The sequence below is a fragment of the Mercenaria mercenaria genome, chromosome 3 (genome assembly GCF_021730395.1).
Source record: "Mercenaria mercenaria strain notata chromosome 3, MADL_Memer_1, whole genome shotgun sequence".
In the NCBI taxonomy this organism is placed as follows: Eukaryota; Metazoa; Mollusca; class Bivalvia; order Venerida; family Veneridae; genus Mercenaria; species Mercenaria mercenaria.
In genome coordinates, this window is record NC_069363.1 from 19,854,758 (window position 1) to 19,882,663 (window position 27,906).

The 27,906-nt window shown below is 34.6% G+C and overlaps 1 protein-coding gene across 5 annotated transcripts; it reads right to left on the reverse strand.

Moving 5' to 3' along the window:
• Window positions 1–95: 95 nt before the first annotated feature.
• On the reverse strand, window positions 96–27,906 carry LOC123525322 (calcyphosin-like protein). 5 transcript variants are annotated; one of them, XM_045304283.2, is made up of 6 exons: window positions 27,766–27,906; window positions 27,493–27,647; window positions 22,839–23,016; window positions 20,510–20,719; window positions 11,317–11,429; window positions 96–1,865 (listed from the first exon to the last, which is right to left on the reverse strand). In XM_045304283.2, exons 2-5 carry the CDS (start codon window positions 27,627–27,629, stop codon window positions 11,328–11,330), a joined length of 627 nt encoding a protein of 208 aa, XP_045160218.1. In that variant the 5' UTR covers window positions 27,630–27,647; window positions 27,766–27,906; the 3' UTR covers window positions 96–1,865; window positions 11,317–11,327. The 5 variants fall into 5 exon arrangements, with proteins under 5 accessions (XP_045160218.1, XP_045160219.1, XP_045160217.1 ...); XM_045304284.2 differs by having other exon boundaries at window positions 11,313–11,429; XM_045304282.2 differs by lacking the exon at window positions 11,317–11,429 and adding an exon at window positions 13,536–13,642.

Below are 27,906 nucleotides of genomic sequence, written 5' to 3' on the forward strand. Positions count from 1 at the left end.
CACAAGAAAGTGTGATTGACAAATGGACAGTTCAAACACCACATGGCTCTTTGGTCTTCTACACCGGAAAGCATAAAAAGAACATAACAACAGCATTGTTCTATATACACTTTACTAATAAATAAGATAAAATTTGTGGCTAAAGAATGAGCATAAGATAAAAAATACAGTCAAGGAAATTCATGTGACCAATATTAACATTCATAATGTAAAGAGGAGATGTGTGGACATAAAAATATGTACTTCTTTATGAATATAAGTTTTATTGTTATTAGGTTTTTAGCATTTCATTTATCAACATACTGTTTATACTAACTTTTGTTGAATGCTCAACTTAATATAAAATTGAGGTAACAGGAAATGCCAAAGTATGTTTTGATGATGTTTTTTTTTGAAAACAGAAGCCGATACTTCTTGGATTGTTGAAAGCTCACACTGTATGCGTATTTACAATCCTATTTACAATCTTGCAAGAATAATAATGTAAAAGTGAAATAAATGTGAAAAACTGGTCCAAGTTTCACAAAAGCCTTCCAACAAAATCTAAGGCTAAGACTGCTCTAGATAAAAATGCTTATATTTATACGACAAAAAAATGAATTAAAAATGAACAATTTCTTATTCTTCCAGGTCCATTTTTTTAAATCCCCCATACTGAAAATAATGGTCTAGGCATTTTTCAAGCCTACAAACTACAAACACCTACACTAATTATACTAAAAGCATTTTTGATATGTTTACTTCACCTAAAAGAACTTTTGTTGAGAAGGCTCTATGAAAAGGCATAATAGATAAATGAAAAAGTCTATCTATAAATATCACAGTCTTCAAAATCTAAAGATGCAATTTTGAATAAAATGGTAAAGAGATAGTAAGACTGTTTAACCTAGAGGTATTCTAAAGTCCTTTTTTATATCATCTAAATATTTGGCATCTATAACTGAAGTGTTTTGTGAACTACTATATAGACATGAGATTCCCCTTCAATTCAGAATCAGAAACATTTATAAAAAAAAATGATTTGTTAAAACAAGATAAAAATGTACATTTCTATGTAAAAACAATGAAGATTTATGATAGTAAATGTTAAAAATTAAAAATAATATTTTATCACGTTTGAAATTGTGGAAATGAAATAGTCATTACATTATTTTGGTGTTGTTTTGATAACATTTTTACACAGGTCAACATTATTTCAAGGTGTTAGTTGGACTGACTTGGTCTATAACATAAGGAAGAGAGAATTTCTATGTACTGTCAAAAAAGCTAACATATAATAAAAGAATATAACATTTGTGTTTTTTTTTTCACACTGAATTCATTAAACTTGTTATAAAAAAGATAAATACTGACAGAGCCTAATATTTCATTATTCTATTCAACTTGTTTTAACTAATTTAGTCTGAAAAGACACTCCTATAATATCCTCTATTTACTCAACCAAATTACTATGAGTACTTTAAATATGCAACTACTATTGCTTCCTTAATCTGATCTCTGGTAGCTTTTGTACAGCAATTAATAAAAACAGATAAATATAAGTACTATGTAAATCTTATCTTTTATCCATGAAAATACTATTAAAATGGAATTAACATTTTTAAAAACCTATAACACAGAAAATTCCAATAACAGGTTACTGAAAATATTTTTTTTTCACTATTAAATAATGGCATTTTAACGCAAAGTTGTCTCTATAAGGTGTATTCCATCGCCTGCTGAACTGAGCTATTGGGTTATCTTCACTAGGACAGGTATTATCAGTCTAGTTTATATGCGTTCCTCATCATTAGGTCAAAATATGCATCATTGTCTATTGAAGCACTAACCCCACTGTAGTAGTTCAAAAACTCCTCATTCGTTATCTGAAATGAAAGAAAATGGTAATGAAAACACAAAGCTCTAGTGTTGTCAGTTATGAAAGAACTTTCAGAATTCATTTAAAAAACATTATTGTCATTATTGTTTCTATACACACCTGAAATTATCTCAGAATATTCCAATACAGAAATGGGGAAAGTATTTTTTTTAATGCATGAAGCCTTCACATACAAAATATTTTCAGTCAAAAGGTAAAATGTTTTCTTTGGAACACCAAATTAACATAATCACAATTATCAGAACTTCTCTCTGATTATAATTTGCATCTCACTGCAATTTATTTAATGCTCTGTTGTAATTAATTGATATTCTCTCTTTAAATGAATTTTAAGGCACATAAATTTACTTGCACCTCTCTTTGAATGAGCGCATTTATTCATATCATTTTTACTAATTATAAAAGAGAGTTTTGAATCATTTGCAGAACACAAAAACTGCAATTTAGGGAGGTTTGAAATCTCATTAACTGCTGAAATCATTTATTCTATGGACTGGTCAACAACAGCAGCAGTTAATGTAAGCATTAGTTTAACTTCACAAATCATCAATTTAAGAACAATGCTCTTTTCCAGTAAATGAACCAACAGGAGCATCAAATGAACCGTAGCTGCTGAACTGTATTTTTGTGGATGCATGGATAAATTTCGGAGAGGTTCAATAATTAATAAAGATCTCAAATGGAATTACATCAAGCATTAATTTTGAGAGGTTTAATAGTTGAGTTTAGTTAATTTGGTGTTTTTTTCAGAGACAAGCATTTTGAATATCATTTAAAAAAGCTATGCTAAATTTGATTATTTATTCCTTTGAAAGAACTAAAATGTAAATAAAAAGAAGATCTACACAAGACTACTGATTGCTATTTTATCATGTAACTACAGTGCAAAGATCACATTAAAAGCAACTTAAAAATTTCTTATTTGTGTCTAATATTATGCTGCGATTTGCACTACATTAAAAATAAATGAAGTCCAGTGTATTTTATCTGTTTTAATTCACTAAAGTTCCAATATTTAAGCACAACAGAAGTTTATCTGGTTCACCAGAAATGTGTTGGAACACCAAACAAAAATTCAAACACTTAAAGTCCATGTGGAACACCACAAATGAAAATAGTAAAGTTAATCTTTATGAAGGAACACCTTCTACTTTGTCATCTAAAAGTAAAGTGCAAGAATATGCTATTTAAAATTAAAAGAAACATCATGTTAAAATATATGAATTCTCATTGGTTATGTGAAATGACATGTGACATTTTTACACATATGGCTTAAGTAATTATTTAGTTATTACAACACAATACTTGGCAGGCTTAATGATTAAACACTGAAGAACAGGAAAAACAAATAATAGCAGTTTTACAAGTTGACAGCTTGGCTTCCTGGCTTAACAATCTTTTGAGACTTTGAGAGTCAGCTTAACATAACCTGACACTTATTTAATTTTCTTTAAGTAAAAGAAAATGAAAATTTCCAATGATTGAAATAAACATAAGAATTTACAAAAACTAATTATTAAATCAACTTTAACTTTAAAAGACAAACATTTTGTATAAGAAAATTGGCAAATATTTGCTTCATAATAACTTCCCCCTGCTTCTTTTACTTTGGTCCCGAAAGTCAAATAAAATATTGAATGTGAAATATAATCATGTTATCAGTTCCTGTTACTATTTTTATTTTTCAAAATTCTATTAGTTCCAATGTCACAACCCATAAGGGCCTGAAGGAGCTACGTAGAAAGGTCTAATAAATTCTTCTTTTGAGGTACATGCAACAGTGAAGTGGTCCTGTTGGTCACAGAGCTTGCATCTTGTTCCAATGGAAGGACACTCATCCTGGGTGTGACTTATGTTACCAGTGCATTGTGTGCAGGCATACAGGAGGATGGAATGTCCTTTACTTTTATCTGTTTTATTTAATTTTATGATTTCATCTGCCAGTGTTTTTATTTCTCTTTCACAAGCCCAAACTATTTTCTCTAGTCCTTTAATTTTATCACACTGATTTTCTGCCATGTTTTCAAGGTGATTGTTCTGTATGTTTAACATGGCAACAACACGTTTTGAAGTATTGATGGTTTCTTCCAGCACTGAGCATTGATCTGTGATTTTAGAATGTTCAGTTAGTAAGGTGTCTTTACTTAGTTCCATTTCTTTCATCTGATCGCGTAATTTTGTGATGAGTTCAGACTGGATTTTAGACTTGTGAGTCAGATATTTGTTCTCATCCTCTAGAGACCTAATCATTTGGTTTTTTGATACATTTTCCTGTTGAATCGTCAACACAACTGATTTGACATCTTCTGCTTTAGCTGAGATATTCTCCAAATGAAATCTTGCTAATGAATTGAAACACAGCTTTTGTAGTTCTGAATCCTCCATTTGATAGAAAGGAAGGTTTTCTGCATCTTTTCTATTCAGGAATGCTGTCATTCTGGCAGTGTCCCTTAATTTCTTTTGTTTCTGAATAAGTGATGGTGACCTATAGTGCAGACTGGTGTGATATGGTTGTTGCGATTGCTGAAGTATCCTGTTGTTCTGATTGATAGGAGATAAGTAGATCCAGTTTCCATGTTTATGACTTCTGGTAAATCCAAACATATTTCCTTGCAGTTTCATTTCAAGTTCACTTTAAAGTCCAGTAAATATTTTCTTGTAGATGTGGGGAATATAAGAAGAGTTACTCACTTGGCTTATGTCTTCAGAGGTACTAGGAAAGTCAGATGAGCTAAAAAGTCATCTGGCCGGTTTCTCTCACCAAACTATTATGCTGCGATTTGCACTACATTAAAAATAAATGAAGTCCAGTGTATTTTATCTGTTTTAATTCACTAAAGTTCCAATATTTAAGCACAACAGAAGTTTATCTGGTTCACCAGAAATGTGTTGGAACACCAAACAAAAATTCAAACACTAAAAGTCCATGTGGAACACCACAAATGAAAATAGTAAAGTTAATCTTTATGAAGGAACACCTTCTACTTTGTCATCTAAAAGTAAAGTGCAAGAATATGCTATTTAAAATTAAAAGAAACATCATGTTAAAATATATGAATTCTCATTGGTTATGTGAAATGACATGTGACATTTTTACACATATGGCTTAAGTAATTATTTAGTTATTACAACACAATACTTGGCAGGCTTAATGATTAAACACTGAAGAACAGGAAAAACAAATAATAGCAGTTTTACAAGTTGACAGCTTGGCTTCCTGGCTTAACAATCTTTTGAGACTTTGAGTCAGCTTAACATAACCTGACACTTATTTAATTTTCTTTAAGTAAAAGAAAATGAAAATTTCCAATGATTGAAATAAACATAAGAATTTACAAAAACTAATTATTAAATCAACTTTAACTTTAAAAGACAAACATTTTGTATAAGAAAATTGGCAAATATTTGCTTCATAATACTAAATTTGCATTTTATTAATTGCAATTTAAGAAATAGCACATTTGTAAGTAAATTATGTAGAAGCACATAGTGATCCATACAGCTATGATTATCACCTGACTCAGTAACAACATTTCCTTCTATCATACTTATCCGCTTGATGGTCAGGTATTATAACATTTGTGCACAATAAAATTTACCTGTGATACTTGTAAGTTTTAAGTTTTGATACACAAATTAAGATAAAATTCTTTCCACATTTTGCAAGTCTGCTTTTCAATCTTCATAAAGAGACATCTTACTGAATTTTTATACAATATCTCATTATCTGCAGTTTTCTCCAGCAAAGCAATCTTTCTTACATGTAGATATTTTGTATATATAACAAATTTCAATGCCCCTAGTACATATTCCTATATGAATGAAATAAGAGAATTATACAAATGTATCAGTTAAAAGTTTTCTAAATAATAAGCTTAACAATAAGTAAAGAATTAATACAACAACAACAAAGTCATTATATATTACTGACAGTGTATAAGTAAAATGTGTTAGTGAACGTGATGATAGAAAAAAAAACAACAAAAAGTGATTCAATGAAAATTAGTGTAAATAGATTAAGAAAGAGATCCTTAATTACTGTGAAATAATTTTGTGGCCATGAAATTTTATGTTGGAGAAATCTATTTGTGGATTTCAACTTTTTAACATAAAATAAAATTGGAACTTTACTTTTTCTTTGTGATTTACTTTCGTGGGCTGACCCTGCATTGAAATCCACCCCAGCTATAGTATTCATATCTGATTAAGTTAAGTGAAGCACATATTAAGACAGTACTCATGTAAATAACTGCAGCACATGTTATAACCATCACCTATAGGTAAATCCATCTGACACTGCCATTATATTAATTTTGCTTTCTATAATTAGATTTTGTGGGAGTAAAAATTATTCACTTGAAATATGTAAACAAAACAAGAGCTGTCCGTAAGACAGCACACTAGACCTTTCTCAGTGCTTGACTCTGAATTAGAGCTTTGCCAGTAAAACCTTTATAAAACTTTAACCAAAAAATTCTAAGTTAAAAAGGGGCATAACTCTGTCAAAATTCAAATCAGAGTTATGGGGACTGTTTCTCCTGGTGTAGACTTTGATAGTTAATAACCATTTTAAGTTTCAAATCAAAAGCTTTGATAGTAACAGAGATATTTGACTTTATCAAAACATTCTAAGTTAAAAAGGGCTATAATTCTGTCAAAATTCAAACCAGAGTTATGGGGATTGTTTCTTCTGGTGCAGATTTTGATAGTAAAAAAATATTTTAAGTTTCAAGTCAATAGCTTTGATAGTAACAGAGATATTTGACTTTATCAAAAACTTTAAGCAACGGCGACGCCTACTAATACTTTTTCTTTGAAAAGTCGAGCTAAAAATGCAAGACTTTAGTTTAATTTATGTACATTTGTAAATAATATCTCAGCATGCGTATGTGCAAATAATGTATCTGCCAGTGACTTCAGAACATGTACTTACACATATGGGTTCATCACATTTTAATGCATTTTTCTGTAAATACTACTTATATTTAAAATCTGGTATAAACCCTCTTTTACATAAAGTTATTTCTGTTGACAAGTTACTCCCACTTGCAATTGGAAAGTTGTACTTTCTACTTCTTATAAACATTGAACCTTCAGCACAATCCTGCCAAAACAAATTTTGAGGGTTGAACGCAGTAGTGATGCAAGTCCTTCTTTATTTAATAGGAGTTACGACAGTATTGTGTTCAACCCTTGATCTGTATTAAAGAAGTGTATCCATATTAACAATTGATAATGTTTTCTTCTATATGTGAATTCAGCATTCTATGGCTGTTATTTAAACCACTGCTTGTTTGAGCTATATCTACAACCAAAGAATGCCGAAATAATGAAAAGAACACAAGATTACATTTTGACATTAAATGTGCACTATTTTAAAATAAGTTATTTCAGATTGCAACAAGAGACAAAGGAGATATTTACTATTTAACAGATTTTTAGGATAATCTTAAATATCAGATAAAATGTTCCTATTGATGACAGTCTTCTGAATTAAAGAAACACCACACAGATTCCTTTATATCATTATAACATTCAACAGTCAGAAATAAGTAATCTGTCAGTTAAAATATTGTATATCATTCAAGATCTGATCGAGGACATATTGCTCGACTATTCAATGACCTTGTTAATAAAGAAAGTTAAATAAATGAAGAGGAAAGCTGACAAAGGCCCATAAAGTTGTAACAAGAGGGTCATGATGACCCTGGATCGCTCACCTGAGTAATATGAGTCACATGTTTCAAATGGCAAACTGATGCTAAAATATTAAGAAGGTAGGTCAGTAGGTCACATTCATAATAACTGAAAGTCAGTTTTAAGATCAGTGTGCACAACTGTACACATCATCCAAATTTCAAGGCTGTATCTTAAAAAACAAGAAAGTAGGTCAGTAGGTCAAGGTCACAGTCAAGTGATCCCTAATCGATTGGGGTCTTCAGGTAATCATAATTAAACATGCTAGGAAATATGATTTGATAATTTTTAAAGTATTTTTTCCTATATAACCCATAATTATAACAAGTGACCCCCAGGGCGGGGCCTCTTTTCACCCAAGGGGCATAATTTGAACAAACTTGTTAGAGATCCACTAGGCAATGCTACATACCAAATATCAAAGGCCTAGGCCTTGAACTTTCAGACAAGAAGATCTTTAAAAAGAAAATTCCTATATAAGTCTATGTTAAACTTGGTACCCCCAGGGCAGGGCCTCTTTTCACCCCAGGGACATAATTTGAACAATTTTGGTAGAGAAACACTAGGAAAGGCAACATACCAAATATCAAAAGCCTAGGCCTTGCAGTTTCAGCCAAGAAGATTTTTGAAGTGTTTTCCTATATGTCTATGTAAAACTTGAGACCCCCCCGGGCAGGGCCTCTTTTAACCAAAGGGGCATAATTTGAACAATTTTGGTGGAGTACCACAAGGCAATGCTACATACAAAATCTCAAAGGCCTAGGTCATGTGGTTTTAGACAAGAAGATTTTTGTTTTCCTATATAAGTCTATGTAAAACTTGTGACCCGGGGCAGAGCCTCTTTTCACCCCAGGGGCACAATTTGAACAATCTTGATAGAGGACCATAAGATGATGTCACATGCCAAATATCAAGGCTCTACGCCTTGCGAGTTTGGACAAGAAGATTTTTAAAGTTTTTCCTTTCGGTTGCCATATCAACCAGAGTTCTGCATGGAATTTTAAATTCTTTGAACAATTTTTAAAGGGGACCACCTAAGGATCGTTCCTGTGAAGTTTGGTGTAATTTTGCCCAGTGGTTTTCAAGAAGATTTTTTAAGAAAATGCTGACGGACGGACAACGCAAGACGGACATTGAGCGGTCACAAAAGCTCAACATGAGCCTTTGGCTCAGGTGAGCTAAAATGCATGTCAGGTCATCACAGTGAACAAGTATGTTAAGTTTCAATCCATTCCTTTTATTGTGTACTGAGATATCAACCAACTAATAATGGCCAAGTCAGAAAGGGGGATAATTCTGTAAACAAGAGCACTGCTATTCAGAGCAATATATGCTCAAAGGTATGACCTTTGACCCCTAAGTGTGACCTTGACTTTGAAGCAAGCAATCCAAAATGAGCTCTGCAAGTCATCTTGATGTGATGAACATTTGTGCCAAGTTCCTTTAAAATCCTTCAAGCAGTTCAAGAGTTACAGAGCGAACACAAAACAAAGTCATATGACATTTGACCCAAAGTGTGACCTTGACCTTGAAGCGAGCCATCTAGAACATGCGCTCTGCACATCTTCTCGATGTGAACATTTGTGTCGTTTAATCGAAATCCTTCAAGGGGTTCAGGTATGACCTTTGACCCCTAAGTGTGACCTCGATCTTGAAGCTAGCCATCCGAAACATGCGCTCTGCATGTCGTCTTGATGTGATGAACATATATGTCGAGTTTCTTTAAAATCCTTCGAGCAGTTAAAAAGTTACAGAGCAGACACGAAACAAAGTCATATGACTTTTGACCCCCTCAGTGTGACCTTAACCTTGAAGTGAGACATCCAGAACATGCGCTCTGCACGTAGTCTCAATGTGGTGAACATTTGTGTAAAGTCTCTTTGAAATCCTTCAATGGGTCCAAGAGTTATGGAGTGGACAAGAAATTGCTAAGGGACAGATGGATGGACACCAGGGGTATAACATAATACGTCCCTTTGGGTGTATAAAAAGCAAAATAGAGTTATGGAAGCTGTACACTGTATGTCTATTTATCAAAATCAATGTATGTGTTAAGTTTCATCCCTTCAAACACATGGCTACAGAGTACATAGTTACAACCAAATCCTGACGCTGGCACTGGCAAATAGGTGAATGCAATAGCTCTACCAATTCTTCGAACAGTCGAGCAAACAAAAAGAACATGTTAAAAATTAAAGGGGAAAAAAAGGCTGTTAAAAGGAAATGATATTCTGGCATTTTATATTCTGTAATTTGATGTTAAAATTAGAAATATTAACAACTTCAAAAAAAAAATAAAACAATTACAATAAAAAAGAAAAACTAGATTAGATTAAATAGAAAGTATTTTAATATTAGAATTACTAAATGAGAAAACATAATATTATATTCCAAACCAAAAATTATAACGATTCCATACAATCGGACATTAAACAAGAGGGCCATGATGGCCCTATATCACTCACCTGTTATCATTGCACTTAAGGACAAGAAGTTGAAGAAATTTAACCAAAAAGAAAAAGAAAATCAAGTGACCCCTGGGGCAGGGTCAATTATGACCCCAGGTGTCATGATTTAAACAAATTTGTAGAGGTCCACTAGGCAATGCTACATGTGAAATATCTAAGCTCTAGGCCTTCTGGATTATTTTTAGAAAATTTTGAAGATTTTTCTATGTACAATCAAGTAACCCCATGGGGCCCGGAGGTCACGCTTTGAACAAATTTTGTAGAAGTCTACTAGGCAATGCTACATGTCAAATATCTAAGATCTAGGCCTTCTGGTTTATTTTTAGAAAATTTTTGAAGATTTTCCTATGTAAAATCAAGTGACTCCTGGGGCGGGGTCATTTTGACCCCAGGAATCATGATTTGAAATTTTTTGTAGAGGTCCACTAGGCAATGCTACATGTGAAATATCTAAGCTCTAGGCCTTCTGGTTTATTTTTAGAAAAATTTTGAAGATTTTCCTATGTAAAATAAAGTGACCCATGGGGCGAGGTCAATTTTGACCCCAGGGTCATGATTTGAACAAATTTTGTAGAGGTCCACTAGGCAATGCTACATGTGAAATATCTAAGCTCTAGGCCTTCTGGTTTATTTTTAGAAAATTTTTGAAGATTTTCCTATGTAAAATCAAGTGACCCCTGGGGCGGGGTCAATTTTGACCCCGGGGTCATGATTTGAACAAGTTTAGTAGAGGTCCACTAGGCAATGCTACACGTCAAATATCTAAGCTCTAGAGCTTCTGGTTTTTGAGAAGATTTTTAAAGATTTTTCTATGTAAAATCAAGTGACCCCTGGGGCGGGTCAAGGGGTCATGATTTGAACAAATTTGGTAGAGGTCCACTAGGCAATGCTTCACACCAAATATCTAAGCTCTAGGGCTTCTGGTTTTTGAGAAGAAGATTTTTTAAAGTTTTTCCTTTTGGTTGCCATGGCAACCAGAGTTCTGCATGGAATTCAATTCTTTGAACAATTTTGAAAGGGGGCCACCCAAGGATCATTCCTGTGAAGTTTGGTGTAATTCTGCCCAGTGATTTTCAAGAAGATTTTTTTAGAAATTGTTGACGGACGACGGACTATGCACGAGGGACATCAAGTGGTCACAATAGCTCACCTTGTCACTTCGTGACAAGTGAGCTAAAAAGGTGAAAAAACTTGTACTGAAAATGCCAAGTTAGTCAAGACAAGAACAGAATTCAGATTAGAAGCTATTTCTTTTAATATATTCCTACAAACTTGGGGATTCCTTATAGTTTCCAAGCGTTCCTCATCATCAGATCAAAATAAGCATCATTATCAATGGAGGCACTAACGCCAGAATAATAATTCTGAAATTCTTCTGAAGTAACCTGAAAATGCAACATTCAAAGTTTATACTATTAGCATAACTTTCTGGAAATCATCATTTAAATCCAGTACAGTTTTTACATGTTTCAGCAGTATTAGGTAAAAGTACACATGACTACTTTGACTTGAATCTATTTGGTGCAGATTCTGCCTAAAGAACCACAAGTCCTAAACAAGAGGGCCATGATGGCCCTGTATCGCTCACCTGTTATCATTGCACTTGAGGACAAGAAGGTCTAAAGGACAGGAACAACAAAGGGAAGAAACTTAACCAAAAAGAAAAAAAAAATCTTACAAGGTATAAATATGTCAAAATACAACTAAAAATTGGAGGTACCATCCATGTTGTACCACAGAAAAGTGGTCTCGGTTTTTCCCTACGGCCAAAAATAAAAAAGTTACTAAATATAAGCTATTTATAGTAATGTTAAAGGGAAGTAATTAAAAAAAAAAAAATTGTAAGTGAACAAAAGAAGGATCTGCCAAATAAATCTGTTGACATAAATGAAATTTCAGATCAGTATCTTCATTAGTTATGGAGATATACCCATTTTAATTTGAAATAAAGGGAGGTAATTTGACATAAAACAGTCCATAGTTATCTACCCTGATTGTCTCAGTCCAACTAATAACAATAATGAAATTTCAAATAAGTCCTATAAGTACTTACTGATATAAATCCATTTTGATTACAATCAGGGGAGGTAATCAGATATAAAATAACTCTGGAACCTACGATTGGATCTGATTTGTCATGGAATCCAAGATTTATTGTTGTTGAAGATATTTTGGAAGTTTGTATCAAATAAAACCATAAATGAAGTCTCTATATGGCTGCTAAAGCCAAAATAGCCAATTTTAGACCTTTAAGGGGCCATAACTCTGGAACCCATAATGGAATCTGGCCAGTTGAAGAAAGGAAGCAAGATCTTGTGGTGATACAAGTTGTTTGCAAGTTTGGTTAAAATCAAATCATAAATGAAGCTGCTATTGTGCAGACAAGGTCAAAATAGCTAATTTTGGCCCTTTCAGGGGCCATAACTCTGGAACCCATTAAGGGATCTGGCCAGTTCAAGAACGGAACCGAGACCTTATGGTGACACAAGTTTTGTGCAAGTTTGATTAAATTCAAATCATAAATAAAGCTGCTATTGTGCAGACAAGGTCAAAATAGCTAATTCTGGCCCTTTCAGGGGCCATCACTCTGGAACCCATAATGGAATCTCGCCAGTTCAAGAAAGGAACCAAGATCTTATGGTGATACAAGTTGTGTGCTAGTTTGGTTAAAATAAAATCATAAATGAAGCTGCTATTGTACAGACAAGGTCAAAATAGCTAATTCTGGCCCTTTCAGGGGCCATCACTCTGGAACCCATAACGGAATCTGGCCAGTTCAAGAAAGGAACCAAGATCTTATGGTGATACAAGTTGTGTGCCAGTTTGGTAAAAATCAAATCATAAATAAAGCTGCTATTGTGCAGACAAGGTCAAAATAGCTAATTTTGGCCCTTTCAGGGGCCATAACTCTGGAACCCATAATGGGATCTGGCCAGTTTAAGAAAGGAACCGTGATCTTATAGTGATACAAATTGTGTGCAAGTTTGGTTAAAATAAAATCATAAATGAAACCACTATCGTGCAGACAAGAAATTGTTGACGCACGGACGCACTAACGCACGGACGGACGGACTGACGACGGACGAAGGGTGATCACAAAAGCTCACCTTGTCACTTTGTGACAGGTGAGCTAAAAATAGGACTTTCAGTCAAATAACCTGTATATGGGACCAACTTAAAGAAGGGAAATACAAACCATTTTCAGTGAAATAGTAACAAATTTCAGCTCTCAAGCTGTCATTACAAGTGATTCATACCCCATAAACCTGCTTTGTCTGTCCAAAGAAAGAATAAGGAAAGTACAGGACAAAGTGATACCTACATAGCCACTCCAAACCTTGTTTGGTAGGGGGTATAGTTGAATTTACCAAAATATCTACACTTTACAATGACTTTAAAATCATAAGCAAAAACTGTGAAAACTGCACTGAATTTTTCATGATTTAAACAACCAATGGCCCAACAAAATTTTCTCATTGAGATTTACTAACTGAATCTAAAGCTTCCACGCATTCCGCATCATTAGATCAAAATATGCATCACTGTCTATAGATGCGCTGACACCAGAATAATAATTCACAAATTCTTCATTCGTGACCTGAAAAATATATTGCAAGCATAATGTGATAACTACACATGAAAGTAAGAGCCCAGTAAAGAAATTTTCATCACAGTAAAAACTTTCAAATTTATGAGTTCAATAAATTGTTGTTTCAAAGAAGTTGTAAAGATATAATAAATGGCTTTTACTGGACTCTTAGTGTATCTGCTATTTCCCATATTAACAAGGTTTTTAAGTGTTAGCAATGTACCTGAAAATGACATTTCTCCACCCCCCACCCCCGCCAAAAAAAAAAAATGAGTAAATTACTTAAAAACCTTGTTGTATAGGTGCATTACATAGGTATTACATGTGAAGCTTTGAGTGCATAAACAAAATATTCACTGGATGCATGTTATACCCAACACGCAAGCTGCCTAGATAAGCTTTAGGGGATTACCTTTACTGCACAGGACTATGAATGACTAATTTGGGTTTCATTCTAGCTTACGAAGCATGGTTTACTAGAAGTGGCAATATCTGCTATATCAACCCTTGATAATTTTACAATTTACTGTTCATTACGACCTCACTCTATTTTACTGTGACCATCTATAAAACACCTTTTATAAGCCCAACAAGCTGGTACTCATATTCTTGGGAAGCTACTAAATCTGTAAAATATGTCCCAGTTTCTAATATGCATGTGATCTCGGACTTACAATAATCCCAAATACTTTCTCGCATCATGCATACATGTACAACACAGGAGACAAACAACACAAGCATTAACAAAACAAACACAAGGGTCACATAAAAAGAAGCAAATATATGTAGTGGAAATAATGGAAAAAGTGCAATTTTTACTTTGAATAAACCATAAATAAAACAGGATTTTTACAATATCCAAACAGGATGTGTGGTGTCTAAGATCTGTGCATAAAGTTGCGTGCATGACCTATTTTAGTAAAGGCAGCATTAATGTTCATTAATTCATTTTACTGGTACACATGCTGCTCTAAAACATCTGGAATTTGTACTAAAGCACTATTCTCTATGCTAGAAGTAATAAGTTAAACATTATTCTTTAACAAACCTTACTTTAATACAATCATGAGGTCATTGAAACTATTTTGTATGTGAAAAAGGTACCATTAAATTGGGGCTCACTGCAAACATGAGACATAGTCCCTACGTTGGAATTTGTTTTGTGATAGATGTAGATGGAGATGGCAACATATACAGTGATGGATGAAACTTACAGTATTTACACATACTACAATTCCTAGTCTTCTACATTCTTTGTAGAATGATTATAGAATGATTTTGAAGATCTAAAAACATTCACATACAAACAGATTAGTTCAACAATGCAACATTCAATTCTATTCAAAGACAAGAGATTTTCCTTTCAGTAAGAGTTGGAACACACAAAATTTCATGCAACATTTTTACAAAGACACTGACATGCACAACTTCCACACAAACATTAATTCACACACAAAAACATCCATTCACCCAGACAGACCTTTCATCATACAGACAGAACCTTCTGACAGCAGAGATGACATAAAACCACTCAATTCACTCTGACAGCAGAGATGACATAAAACCACTCTATTCACTGCACATATAAATCAAATGACACTGGAGACCATTTGTAGCAGAGGGGCCCTGAAGGTTCTGTATCACTGATCTGACCTAGTTCTTACCCTAGATAAGGTAGTACCTAATATGAGGTAGATTTTATAGAGACACATATTTGGACCATGTTTTATGTAAATCTTAATCATGTAGATGAGTAATCAAGTTTTTCAATGAACTGACCTTGTCACATAGTTTTTGACCTCAGGTGTTCAACTTTTGAATCTGAGCTAGATATCATACAGACAAACATTCTAAGATTTATGATGATCAAATTGAAAAAATGACCTCTGACGTGTTAATAATTTTTTTCTATGATCTGACCTAGTGACCTAGTTTTAAACCTCAGGTAACCAAGTTTTGACCTTCACCCAAATTCTATAGAGTCAAACATTCTGACAAAGATATATGGTGATCAAGAGGAAAATATAGCTCCTGGAGTGTCGAACAGTTTTTCCATGATTTGACCTGAAGACTTGTTTTTCAACTAAAATCAAGTTTTGAATTTGATCTAGATTTCATAGATAAACATTCTGACCCATTTTCAACAGATTAAACTGAAAATGTGGATTCAAAGAGTGTTAACAAGTTATTTCTATACTTTAAACCTAGTGTCCTAGTTTTCAACCTTTGGTAACTAAGTTTTAAACTTGACCTAGATTTTATAAAGACATTCTGATGAAATTTTAAGATCAAATAGAAAATGTAGCCTATAGAGTCTATGATTTGACCTAGTGACCTAGTTTTTTTATCTAAGGTAATCAAGTTTTTAATATGTCATAGATTTTATATACATTCTGACAGTTTCATAAAGGTGAGGTAGAACATGTGGCCTCTAGAGTGTTTACAAAGGTTTCCTATTAATAGACCTAGTGATATAGTTCTTGACCCCAGTTCATCTGGATTCTATCTAAGCACATAGGAAACAGTGCTGGTTGAAGCAAAGTACCCTCATACTTCTTGTGGTCACAAGTCACATAATACCTAATAGTTTAGGTACCTTAAGAAACAAGAGGACCATGATGGTCCTGAATCGCTCACCTATCTCCACATGACCCAGTGTTCAACTGAGTATGACATCGTTATTTCTATTATTTGACATAGTGACCTAGTTTTTGAGCACATGTGACCTAGATATCATCAAGATAAAAAATTCTGACCAATTTTCATGAAGATCCATTGAAAAATATGGCCTCTAGAGAGGTCACAAGGTTTTTCTATTATTTGACCTAATGACCTAGTTTTTGAAGGCACATGACCCACTTTTAAACTTGACCTAGATATCATCAAGGTGAATATTCTCACCAATTTTCATGAAGATCTCGTGAAAAATATGGCCTCTAGAGAGGTCACAAGGTTTTTCTATTTTTCGACCTACTGACCTAGTTTTTGACCGCACATAACCCAGTTATAAACCTGACCTAGATATCATCAAGCTGAACATTCTCACCTATTTTCATGAAGATCCATTGAGAAATATGGCCTCTAGAGAGGTCACAAGGTTTTTTCTATTTTTAGACCTACTGACCTAGTTTTTGACCCCACGTAACCCAGTTTCGAACTTGACCTAGATATCATCAAGATGAACATTCTGACATTATTCATGAAGATCTCATGAAAAATATGGCCTCTAGAGAGGTCACAAGGTTTTTCTATTTTTAGATCTACTGACCTAGTTTTTAACCCCACATGACCCAGTTTCGAACTTGACCTAGATATCTTCAAAGTAAACATTCTGACCAATTTTCATGAAGATCCATTGAAAAATATCGCCTCTGGAGAGGTGACAAGGTTTTCCTATTTTTAGACCTACTGACCTAGTTTTTGACCGCACATGATCCAGTTTCGAACTTGACCTAGATATTATCAAGGTGAACATTCTGACCAATTTTCATGAAGATCCATTGAGAAATATGGCCACTAGAGAGGTCACAAGGTTTTTCTATTTTTAGATCTACTGACCTAGTTTTTGACCCCACATGACCCAGTTTCGAACTTGACCTAGATATCATCAAGGTGAACATTCTGACCAATATTCATGAAGATCTCATGAAAAATATGGCCTCTAGAGAGGTCACAAGGTTTTTCTATTTTTACATCTACTGACCTAGTTTTTAACCCCACGTGACCCAGTTTCGAACTTGACCTAGATATCATCAAGATGAACATTCTGACCAATTTTCATGAAGATGCATTGAGAAATATGGCCTCTAGAGAGGTCACAAGGTTTTTCTATTTTTAGACCTAATGACCTAGTTTTTGACCCTACGTGACTCAGTTTCGAACTTGACCTAGATATCATCAAGGTAAACATTCTGACCAATATTCATGAAGATCTCATGAAAAATATGGCCTCTAGAGAAGTCACAAGGTTTTTCTATTTTTAGACCTACTGACCTAGTTTCTGACCCCACGTGACCCAGTTTCGAACTTGACCTAGATATCATCAAGGTGAACATTCTGACCAATTTTCATGAAGATCTTGTGAAATATATGGCCTCTAGAGAGGTCACAAGGTTTTTCTATTTTTAAACCTACTGACCTAGTTTTTGATGGCACGTAACCCAGTTTCGAACTTGACCTAGATATCATCAAGATGAACATTCAGACCAACTTTCATAAAGATCCCATGAAAAATGTGACCTCTAGAGTGGTCACAAGCAAAAGTTTACGGACGCACGGACGGACGGACGACGGATGCACGGACGGACGGACGACGGACACCGCGTGATCACAAAAGCTCACCTTGTCACTTTGTGACAGGTGAGCTAAAAATCAAGTCAATACATGTTTCCAGACTCACATGAATATACATGTACATGAATTGCATCATAGTTTGCACTATACTATAAATGACTGAGAAAGGTCAAACTAAGGTCAGGTGATGTTTGAAGATGAGGAATGGTCACAGGTTACATCTGTATTAGTATCAATTCATTCTTGTAAGCGGTATTGATGCTAGACGAAACGGTCCCATTTGGTTAACCAAGAGATGGCCCATATAAAGCAACCTAAGTCCAAAATGAGGTCAAGGTCAAACTGAGGTCAGGTGATGTCTGAAGATGAGGAATGGTCACAGGTTACATCTGCATTAGTATCAAGTCATTCTAGTAAGGGTATTGATTCTAGACGAAACGGTCCCATTTGGTTAACCTTGTACGTACGGACGGACGAACAAACGGACGGACGGACAGGACAACCACTATATGCCTCCCGCATCAGTAGATGCCGGGGGCATAAAAATATACCAGGAACTGGAGACCCCAACTATAAAGTGTTAAATGCAACTATTATGACCCTTTCTCCAGGCAATTCATATGTTCTAGATTTGTTTGCTCTATCAATTCTATTTATCAAGTCTCGCCAAAACAATTCTTACATTATCATGTTTTTACACATAATATGAATACAGCTGTTACATGAACATGTTTCACATGTAATATGAATATACTTGATATCTGGGTTTATATCATACAGTATTGATATATACAGTGCTCTTGTTACAAAATATTACTGGATTCTGAACAAATTTAAATTGTTACATGCACAAACAAGGTGACACGGTTTGGGTACATAATGAAACTGGGTCTAATGGCTAATTTGGAAAATTTCAGCCTGTATCTGGTAATGCAAGAACAAACAAAACTTTTCCACACATTTTCCTTCTACCAAAAACAAAATATCATAGAGAATATCTGTTTGTTTTCATTGGATACGTAATGTAATTGAGAGGTGAAAAAAATTCAAATATTTCCATAATGTATAGCACAAGTGAAAATGTGAACATTTTTTTTACTTCTAGGGTATATATATATATATATATATATATATATATATATATATTCAATATTCATGAAAAGAAGTTTTTTTCTATTTTATGCTTACTTATACTGAAATTCACATTTTGCAACAAATTTTAATCTAGGCATCGGCTAAAGACGTGCTCAACGAACATAATGTTAGATGTCTTGTAACGTTACAAAGAAGCACACAACATAAAGTTCCAATTCATCATTTTTTTTAGCATAACATTAATTTATGAAATTCTACTTAAGTTATTTGACTGTGAAATATACTATGAAGAACAATGTGCAACTACAATTTTCATCCCAATTTACATGAAAAGTTGGAAATTAATACACAATGAGAAAGTAGATCGACAAAGCAATATCACTCATAGTGACATGCAGTGAGTGATATGGATAATATCCCAATAATAACAAGAGCTGTCCGTAAGACAGTGCGCTCCACTATTCCGCGATTTGACAGTAAAATGAATACATGTCTCAATAAGAGACCTCTACTTTAAAAGGAAGATACACCAAGGGGCACAATTCTGTTAAGAACTCAAAGTAGAGCTATTGGGATTGTTACCACACATGCAGATAATAATGGTAAAAATATATTTGAGTTTCAAGTTATTATCTTATATAGTACCTATAACCTCCAAGTATAACATCTTGGTGACCTTGATCTTGGGTATAACGGGCCTAGCCCCTGCACATAGTTTGTATGCTGGACAATGTTTATGCAAACTTACAGTAAGATATAAGCAATTGTAACAAAGATACGACAGAAAAACAAAGGTTGCCGAAAAAGTTTAACCTTATAAATAACCTTTAAGTATAACATCTTGGTGACCTTGACCTTAGGTATAATGGGTCCAGCCCCTACACATACTTTGTTTGTATGCTGGACAAGTTACAGTAATATATACGCAATAGAAACAAAGGTTGCCGAAAAACTTTAACCAATAAAGCTCATGCCAACACCGGGGTGAGTAGAATACCTCCCCCCCCTATTCTCCGAAAAAGCAGTACTTCATCAATTAGCAAAAAATAAATTTCCTTACTGCACAGATATATTTTTTTCACAACCAAAATGCCTATGTAATGAAACTTATCTATATTCAAAAATGTTTCTTTTTGCAATAAAAAAATGGAATCTGAATGATGCCCAAAACTTGCCACTTCTAAAAATCTTTTTGTGTATAAGTTTCAGAAATCATTCCCAACTTTAACCAGACTGTTTCTCAGGTAAAATTCTAAGTAAAAGGTGATCCAAGTATAAAAGTTTTCGAACGGTTCAGCTATCTAGTCACAGACAATTTCATTTTTTTTTATCTGGTCATGTATTACACAGAAATGGGCTATTTCCAAAAATGAGCACATTGACCACAGTATGGAGAAACCAAACATTAATCTGATGCCTCAAATACATATGGATGCCAACTAACATATGTAACTGTAATCTAATACTCTACAAGCTATTTTTCTTTACCTTTCCATCTTTTTCATTTGGAGTATCAAAGGAGTCAAGGAACTGTCTCAAGCACTGCTCTTCGGTCCATTCTCCATTCAGATATTTTGGATGTTTCTTTACATTATAGACACCTTGAAGATCCTCCACTGTGATAGTACCATCCCCTGTTTTGTCCAACTTATGAAATGCCTGGGTGATTAATTCTTTTCTGGCATTTGACATAGGAGGCTAAAAATCAATATTACTGCATTATCATTCCACAGTACTATCAAGAATTTTTTTTAACTAGAAATGTGTCCATGGGACACAGATGCCCCCACTACATGACAAAGGACACAGATCAACTTTGGGAAAACAATATGTTGCTATTTTTTTTAAAAAAATGCAAAAAATAACCATATATAATGTATATATAAACATATATGCTTTCTTGAGATTTTTAGATGCCTGTCCATGGTGACTCTAGGTCAAATACTTTTGGAGCTACGCGCGACAACATTAAAATGACCAATTTTTAACTAAGTCAGGGGCCATAACTCCTACACGACTGAATGAATCCGAGCGCAAAACCCCAGGTGCACAACTGCACTTGCTGACCAACATTCCTGTAAACTTTGGTGACTCTAGGTCAAATACTTTTGGAGCTACGCGCGACAACATTAAAATAACCAATTTTTTACTAAGTTAGGGGCCATAATTCCTACAGGACTGAATGAATCCGGACGTGAAACACCAGATGCACAACTACACATGCTGACCAACATTCCTGTAAAGTTTTGTGACTCTATGTCAAATACTTTTGGAGCTAGGCGCGACACAACATTAAATAACCAATTTTTTACTAAGTCAAGGGCCATAACTCCTACACGACTGAATGAATCCGGACGTGAAACACCAGATGCACAACTACACATGCTGACCAACATTCCTGTAAAGTTTTGTGACACTATGTCAAATACTTTTGGAGCTAGGCGCGACACAACATTAAAATAACCAATTTTTTACTAAGTCAGGGGCCATAACTCCTACACGACTGAATGAATCCGGACGTGAAACACCAGATGCACAACTACACATGCTGACCAACATTCCTGTAAAGTTTTGTGACACTATGTCAAATACTTCTGGAGCTAGGCGCGACACAACATTAAAATGACCAATTTTTACAGTCAGGGGCCATAACTCCTGGACGACTGAATGAATCCAGACGCAAAACCCCAGGTGCACAACTAGGCATTCCTGTAAAGTTTTTTGACTCTACGTCAAATACTTTTGGAGCTGGGCGCGACACAACATTCTCGGAAAGACGGACGGATGGACATCGGAAGGACGGACGGATGGACAAGGGCAAATCTATATGCCCCCCCCAAAGTGGGGGCATAAAAAAACTCATGCAAAACTTAATTAAAATTCAAGCAACTTCTTGTGCATTTTTTGTACATTTAAAGAGAACAAGTATCTATTCTTACATGACTTTGGCATTGATGTTTACATTCTGCATGTGTACTTTCTCATTTCCAAATAAGTAACAAATTGTGTTTAAAGGTATTTCTATACTTAGCTTTAAAGGGTTCAAGTACCCCTATTTGAACAAGATTAGGAAAAAACCTTATAATGATGCTACAGACTAAGTCTGGTGAAGACGTTCAGGTCAGCGAAAATATGTGGACGAACAGATAATGGACTGACAATGAGCTAAAAAAAACTTGAATATCCTCTATTTATTGTTTGTTTCAATAAATTATCTGACCCATAATTATGTTGATATTTTGTTTCAACAACATTTGTTTAAGCCAATTTTATTTTCAGTATAATAAAATAAATATGACATTCTTGGGAGTGATTTTTCATCCCTTGAGATAAGAACATCAAACTTGACTGATGCCTTGGTTGCTTTTGCTTGTTTGTTTGTTTGTTTTGGGTTTAATGCTGTTTTTCAACAGTACATGTATGTCAGTCATGTAACGGCAGGCATTTAACCTAACCAGTGTTCCTGGATTCTGTATCAGTACAAACCTTTCTCCACAAGTAACTACAAACTTCACCACATGAATAAATCAATTATCAGAGGTGGAGGACGAATTATTTCAGACACAATGTCTTTTATCAAATCGTCACAGAGAATATACGCCCCGCCTGGGGATCGAACTCGCGACCCCGCGATCCTTAGACCAATGCTCTCCCTACTGAGCTAAGCAGGCGGGCTGCCTTGGTTGATATTCATATATCTAAAGGTAAACATCTTTCATAACACCATCTCGGGAATGCAAGGTGCAATGTTTATATAATATCACATGATCAATTTAAAGTCTACTTTGACAAAATTATTGACATAAAGAAATCTTACCCTCAGTGCTTTCAGAAATTCATCAAAATCTATTGATCCACTGCCATCTTTGTCCAGTATGGTGAATAGTTCCTGGAGTTCATCCTTTTCCATTGTAAGACCATACTCTCTTACACCCTTCTCAAACTCTTTAAATTCTAAAGCTCTACTCTCGTCATCATCCATAATTTTGAATGTTCTGTAAAAAGAAGGGTTCAACAATATAAGCACATTCTGTAACAGAAAATATCTGCAATTAAACTCTCATAAATTTAAAAAAAAAATCTTTTTAAACTTTTATCAATATTCTGTTTGAGAATGAAAATCTGTCCATGTTCTTCTTGGCTATTACATATATTATGCATGATAAATAGGTTGAAGGTCAGTAATTCAAATCCTTCTTTGCTTCATATGAAAAACAACATCTTCAGGTCGTCTTTACGTATCTTTATAGAAAATCAGTTTTTCCTTAACCTATTTTTCATGAAAGTTCTATCATAAATTAACAACAAAATGAAAAGAAAATAGGAAGTTGAATAGTTCCTAGTGAAATGCCAGTCAGTTGTGGTCTGCTACCCAAAAGATGGTGCATATTTGCTCTTGTTCGCACAATAAACACCTACTTCCGGTTTTGATCTGCAAAACCTGCCATGTGGGGTGTATAAACATGAAAACCTTCTCATTTCACGCAGAATGAATTCTAGCAATGAAAAAATGTGATTAAAGCACTTGTTCTACAAATATTTGAGCAAAAAATGTGAAAATTATACTCTATTTATTAATGACTTCTTTAGTTTTTTTCATAGACTTCTTTTTTTTCACTTGCCAGATTTTCTAAGTATATTCTGAAGTTAATTGAAAAATCTGGGTTAAATCAAATTCTACACAGTAGAAAAAAATTTGATCAGAACGTACGGAACTACCTTAACCTTTAACAAAAATCTTCATTTAAGCATTAATCAAGCATTTTTAAATTTGCCCAAATCACACAAATTAATGAAAAAAGGTTGCCGAAAAACTTTAACCTTAAAAATAACAGGAGTATAACACCTTGGTGTAAATACTTAAAGAACAACTACAGACAACTGTTTCTATTCTACCAGTACTGTCTGCATGTCACAACAAGTCTGAATTCATTCTTTGAAACATACAAACTACTCAATGACCAACAGGTTTTGAAAAATATACACTTTCAGGTGACACAGCTTTAAAAAAACATTGTTGACAATTGGATGGAAGCAGCTATCAACAGCAACAAGGTACTGAAGGTAGTAGGAACCATATTTCTAGATCTTTCTATTAAAGGCATTCTTCTCATTTAAAAACCAAATGCTTTAATTTTAGTACTCAGTCAATAAAACAGATGACATCTCACTTAATTGAGTCAACATTTCAGGAAGAAGTGCCAGAGATATTTCAGCAGGTATTCCTGAAGGGTCTATTATAGGACCGTTACTATCCAAAAGTGAGGTAAAACAAACACTTCAAGTGAATTTAGTTGTACTGAAAATTAGTGAACAGAATTGTGTCCTATAAAATACTCAAAAAACCAAAGCTATGCTTTTGTTAGCTTCACATCAAAAAGAAAACAACTCAAATTCAGATGAACTGAAACTGTTATTGAACAATCATGAATTGGAGAAATAACATGAAGAACAAGGCAGTCTGAAAGACAGCTAAATCCCCCTCCACTGCTATGAATAGTGAAAGAGTAAACCCTTGACCTTGGAATGACATGGCTGACTCATAAATACTGCACAAAGTCTTGATGAGGTGATCATTTGACCAAAGTTTCATGATAATCCTTCAAGGGGTTTAGGAGATAGAGCTCTAACCTTTGACCTTGAGTTGTGACCTTGATCTTGAGTTGACATGGCTGACTCATGAGTTCTTGATGAGGTGATCATTTGACCCAAGTTTGATGAAAATCCTTCAAGGGGTTAAGGAGATACAGAGTGGACACAAACGGGAAGGCTCAAACCTTTGACCCTAAGTTGTGACCTTGACCTTGAGCCGGCATGGCTGACTCATAAGTTCTGCACATTGTTTTGATGAGATGATCATTTGACCAAAGTTTTATAAAATTCCTTCAAGGGGGTTTAGGAGACAGAGAGTGGACACGAAATGGAAGGCTAAAACCTTTGACCTTGAGTTGTGACCTTGACCTTGAGCCGACATGGCTGACTCATGAGTTCTGCACATCGCCTTGTTGAGGTCATCCTTTGACCCAAGTTTCATATGAATCCTTCAAGGGAATTAGGAGATACAGAGCAGACACAAAATGGAAGGCTCAAACCTTTGACCTTCAGTTGTGACCTTGACCTTGAGCCTGCATGGCTGACTCATAAGTTCTGCACATTGCCTTGATAAGGTGATCATTTGACCCAAGTTTGATGAAATTCTTCAAGGGGTTTAGGAGATATAGAGCGGACACAAAATAGAAGGCTCAAACCTTTCACCCTAAGTTGTGACCTTGGCCTTGAGTCAGCATGGCTGACTCATGGGTTCTGCACATTGTCTTGATAAGGTGATCATTTGACCCAAGTTTTATAAAATTCCTTCCAGGGGTTTAGGAGATATAGAGCGGACACAAAATGGAAGGCTCAAACCTTTGACCTTGAGTTGTGACCTTGACTTTGTGCCGACAAGGCTGACTCATGGGTTCTGCACATTGTCTTGATGAGGTGATCATTTGACCCAAGTTTCATGAAAATCCTTCAAGGGGTTTAGGAAATATGGAGCGGACACGAAAGTGTTACGGACAGACGGAAGGATGGAGACCATTCCTATAACCCCCCACCACTTGTGGCGGGGGTGGCGGGGGATTAAAAACTTGCATTTATTTACTTGAAAATGAACTCACTGAATACCATGTCCACGATATTTGAATGACATAAACTATTACGAATGAATGCGTGAAAACTACTTTGCCATTTTTAAATGTTATCTGCTTTAAACATGTACTATGTTTAAATTATTTAAATGTAAAATAACATTGTTTTGTATATATGATTCATTAGATGTTTATGGATGTTACAAAATAACTTTAAATTGCCATTAAATCTTCCAGCGGATTCTATGATCAGTTTAAATACAGGTTAGTCACACCTCAGTATTTCATGTGCATCAGCTTTTTTAATTGGATTAAAGTTTTAAAGTGATTAGCAAATTGAAAAAAAAAACATGTGATCAATACTAATTAACAGAAATTACTTAATTTGTTTTAATTGTTTCTTTTATTGTATTGTACCTTTTAAGTTTAAAGTTCAAGTTTATTTTGGTTTGCTCCGATGCTGACAACGATTTCCGCATTAATTTCTACTGTTTTATAGCATTCCAATATCACACCCTATTACCTGATGTCCACCATGCTGAGGGATGCGGCTGCCACAGAGGTAGGAAATCAATAACGATGAGTAGTGGTGTTAGTTTTTTGAGCTCTATTTTTTCATTTCGACTTTACATGAAAAAATTCTGGTGCAAGCATACGTGTAAATGCCTTAACATATTATATAATTAATCCTGGTCACCAACTTTGCAATAAAGAAGAATTCAGCTGTTTAAATTGGACGTTTATTAAAATTGATGCGAAAATTATATTCAACGGTCCAATTCGAAGTGTTTACAAAATATTTTGATCGGATTTACCTCACACATCAAACAATCAATCATCTGGGGATAATCCTGGCATGTTTCAAGTCTGTTCGTACATCTACACCGATGTTCTGGCACTCCAAAAGGACCCGAGTATAGTCACATATGATAAACTTTACTGCAGAGGGCATTTTTAAATGATGCCCATCCTGCCGAGGAGTCAAAATATAGGATATGGTTTACGACAGAGGGAAATTACCACTATATAATCTTAGTTACCGGTAAGTTGTTCATTAATATATATATATATATATATATATGCTTACGTTATAGTTAATTTAAATTTACACTGTATTATTACTATTATATTTCAATAGTGACTTATAGGTCCATGGGGCCGGGTGATTCTTGTTTTGTTATTTATATATTTTGCTATATTGTATATATCACATGTCACTTTAATAAACAAATTTTCTTTTTGTTCTTCTTCCCTCGGCGTGGTGGACATCAGGTTAATAGGGTGTGAATATGGCAGACAGTATGCGGCCAGTACACTTTTGGAGACACAGTAAATGCAGATAAATGCAAGGGCATGGCTTGCTGATATGGTAAAATTAATTAAGATAATAACATGCATGATACTTACCAAAAGAAACATAGTGAATTTTGGCAGCTTTATGCATACAAATAAAATTCCAGTTCCCTAGCCTATGCATGGCACTTTGGCTAGAGAACCGGGGCAAGGACGAACAAGTTCGCTGTCTAGGGAACTGATTCCAGTTCTCTAGCCACTTTCTAAGCTAAATCCACTCTTCCATTCGAAAGCCATACTATCTTTCGAACAAAAAGACAGAATGTCTCTTAATCCAGGTGGTCTCCGACCTGGTCATCTTATTTCTTTACATGCTGGAAGCGACAGGAGACTAAGGAGTCATAGACTCATACGATTTATACTTAGAGATCCATCGATGTAGTGTAAGCCGTTACTTGTACGGCTTGTCGACATCACCACAAATTGTCTTCTTTTTTAGTGTATTAACATTATCATATATTTCGGAGTCGAATTTTAAATCTAACGTACCTTCCAAGGCCTTTAATTCCACTAGCTCCTCTTGCAAGGCATCTCAGTCTTAGTTTTTCCACAGGATCTTTGGTATATTTCAACTTTTCTTTACTTTTTTGCACCAATTCACGGTTCTGTCTGCTTGTGGCGGCCATTGTTGTTTACAATAGAAACTGCAATTAAAATGCACGTTTTGAACTTCTGTTCAAAATTTCCAAACAAATACTGTAACTCTTAATCTTACTTAATACTAGCCCTATGCAAGATGAAACGTGCAGTCGTAAGTCCTACCTGTCTATTTATTCGTTGATTGAATTCGAGATCAAACTTGTCGACGCGCACCTGCCATTCAATTAAGAAACCTCGTTTGAGTAAATGTTCACCAAACACAGCTGTTGCGCAGCAACGTGGGGGGAAGTTATTACTATTACA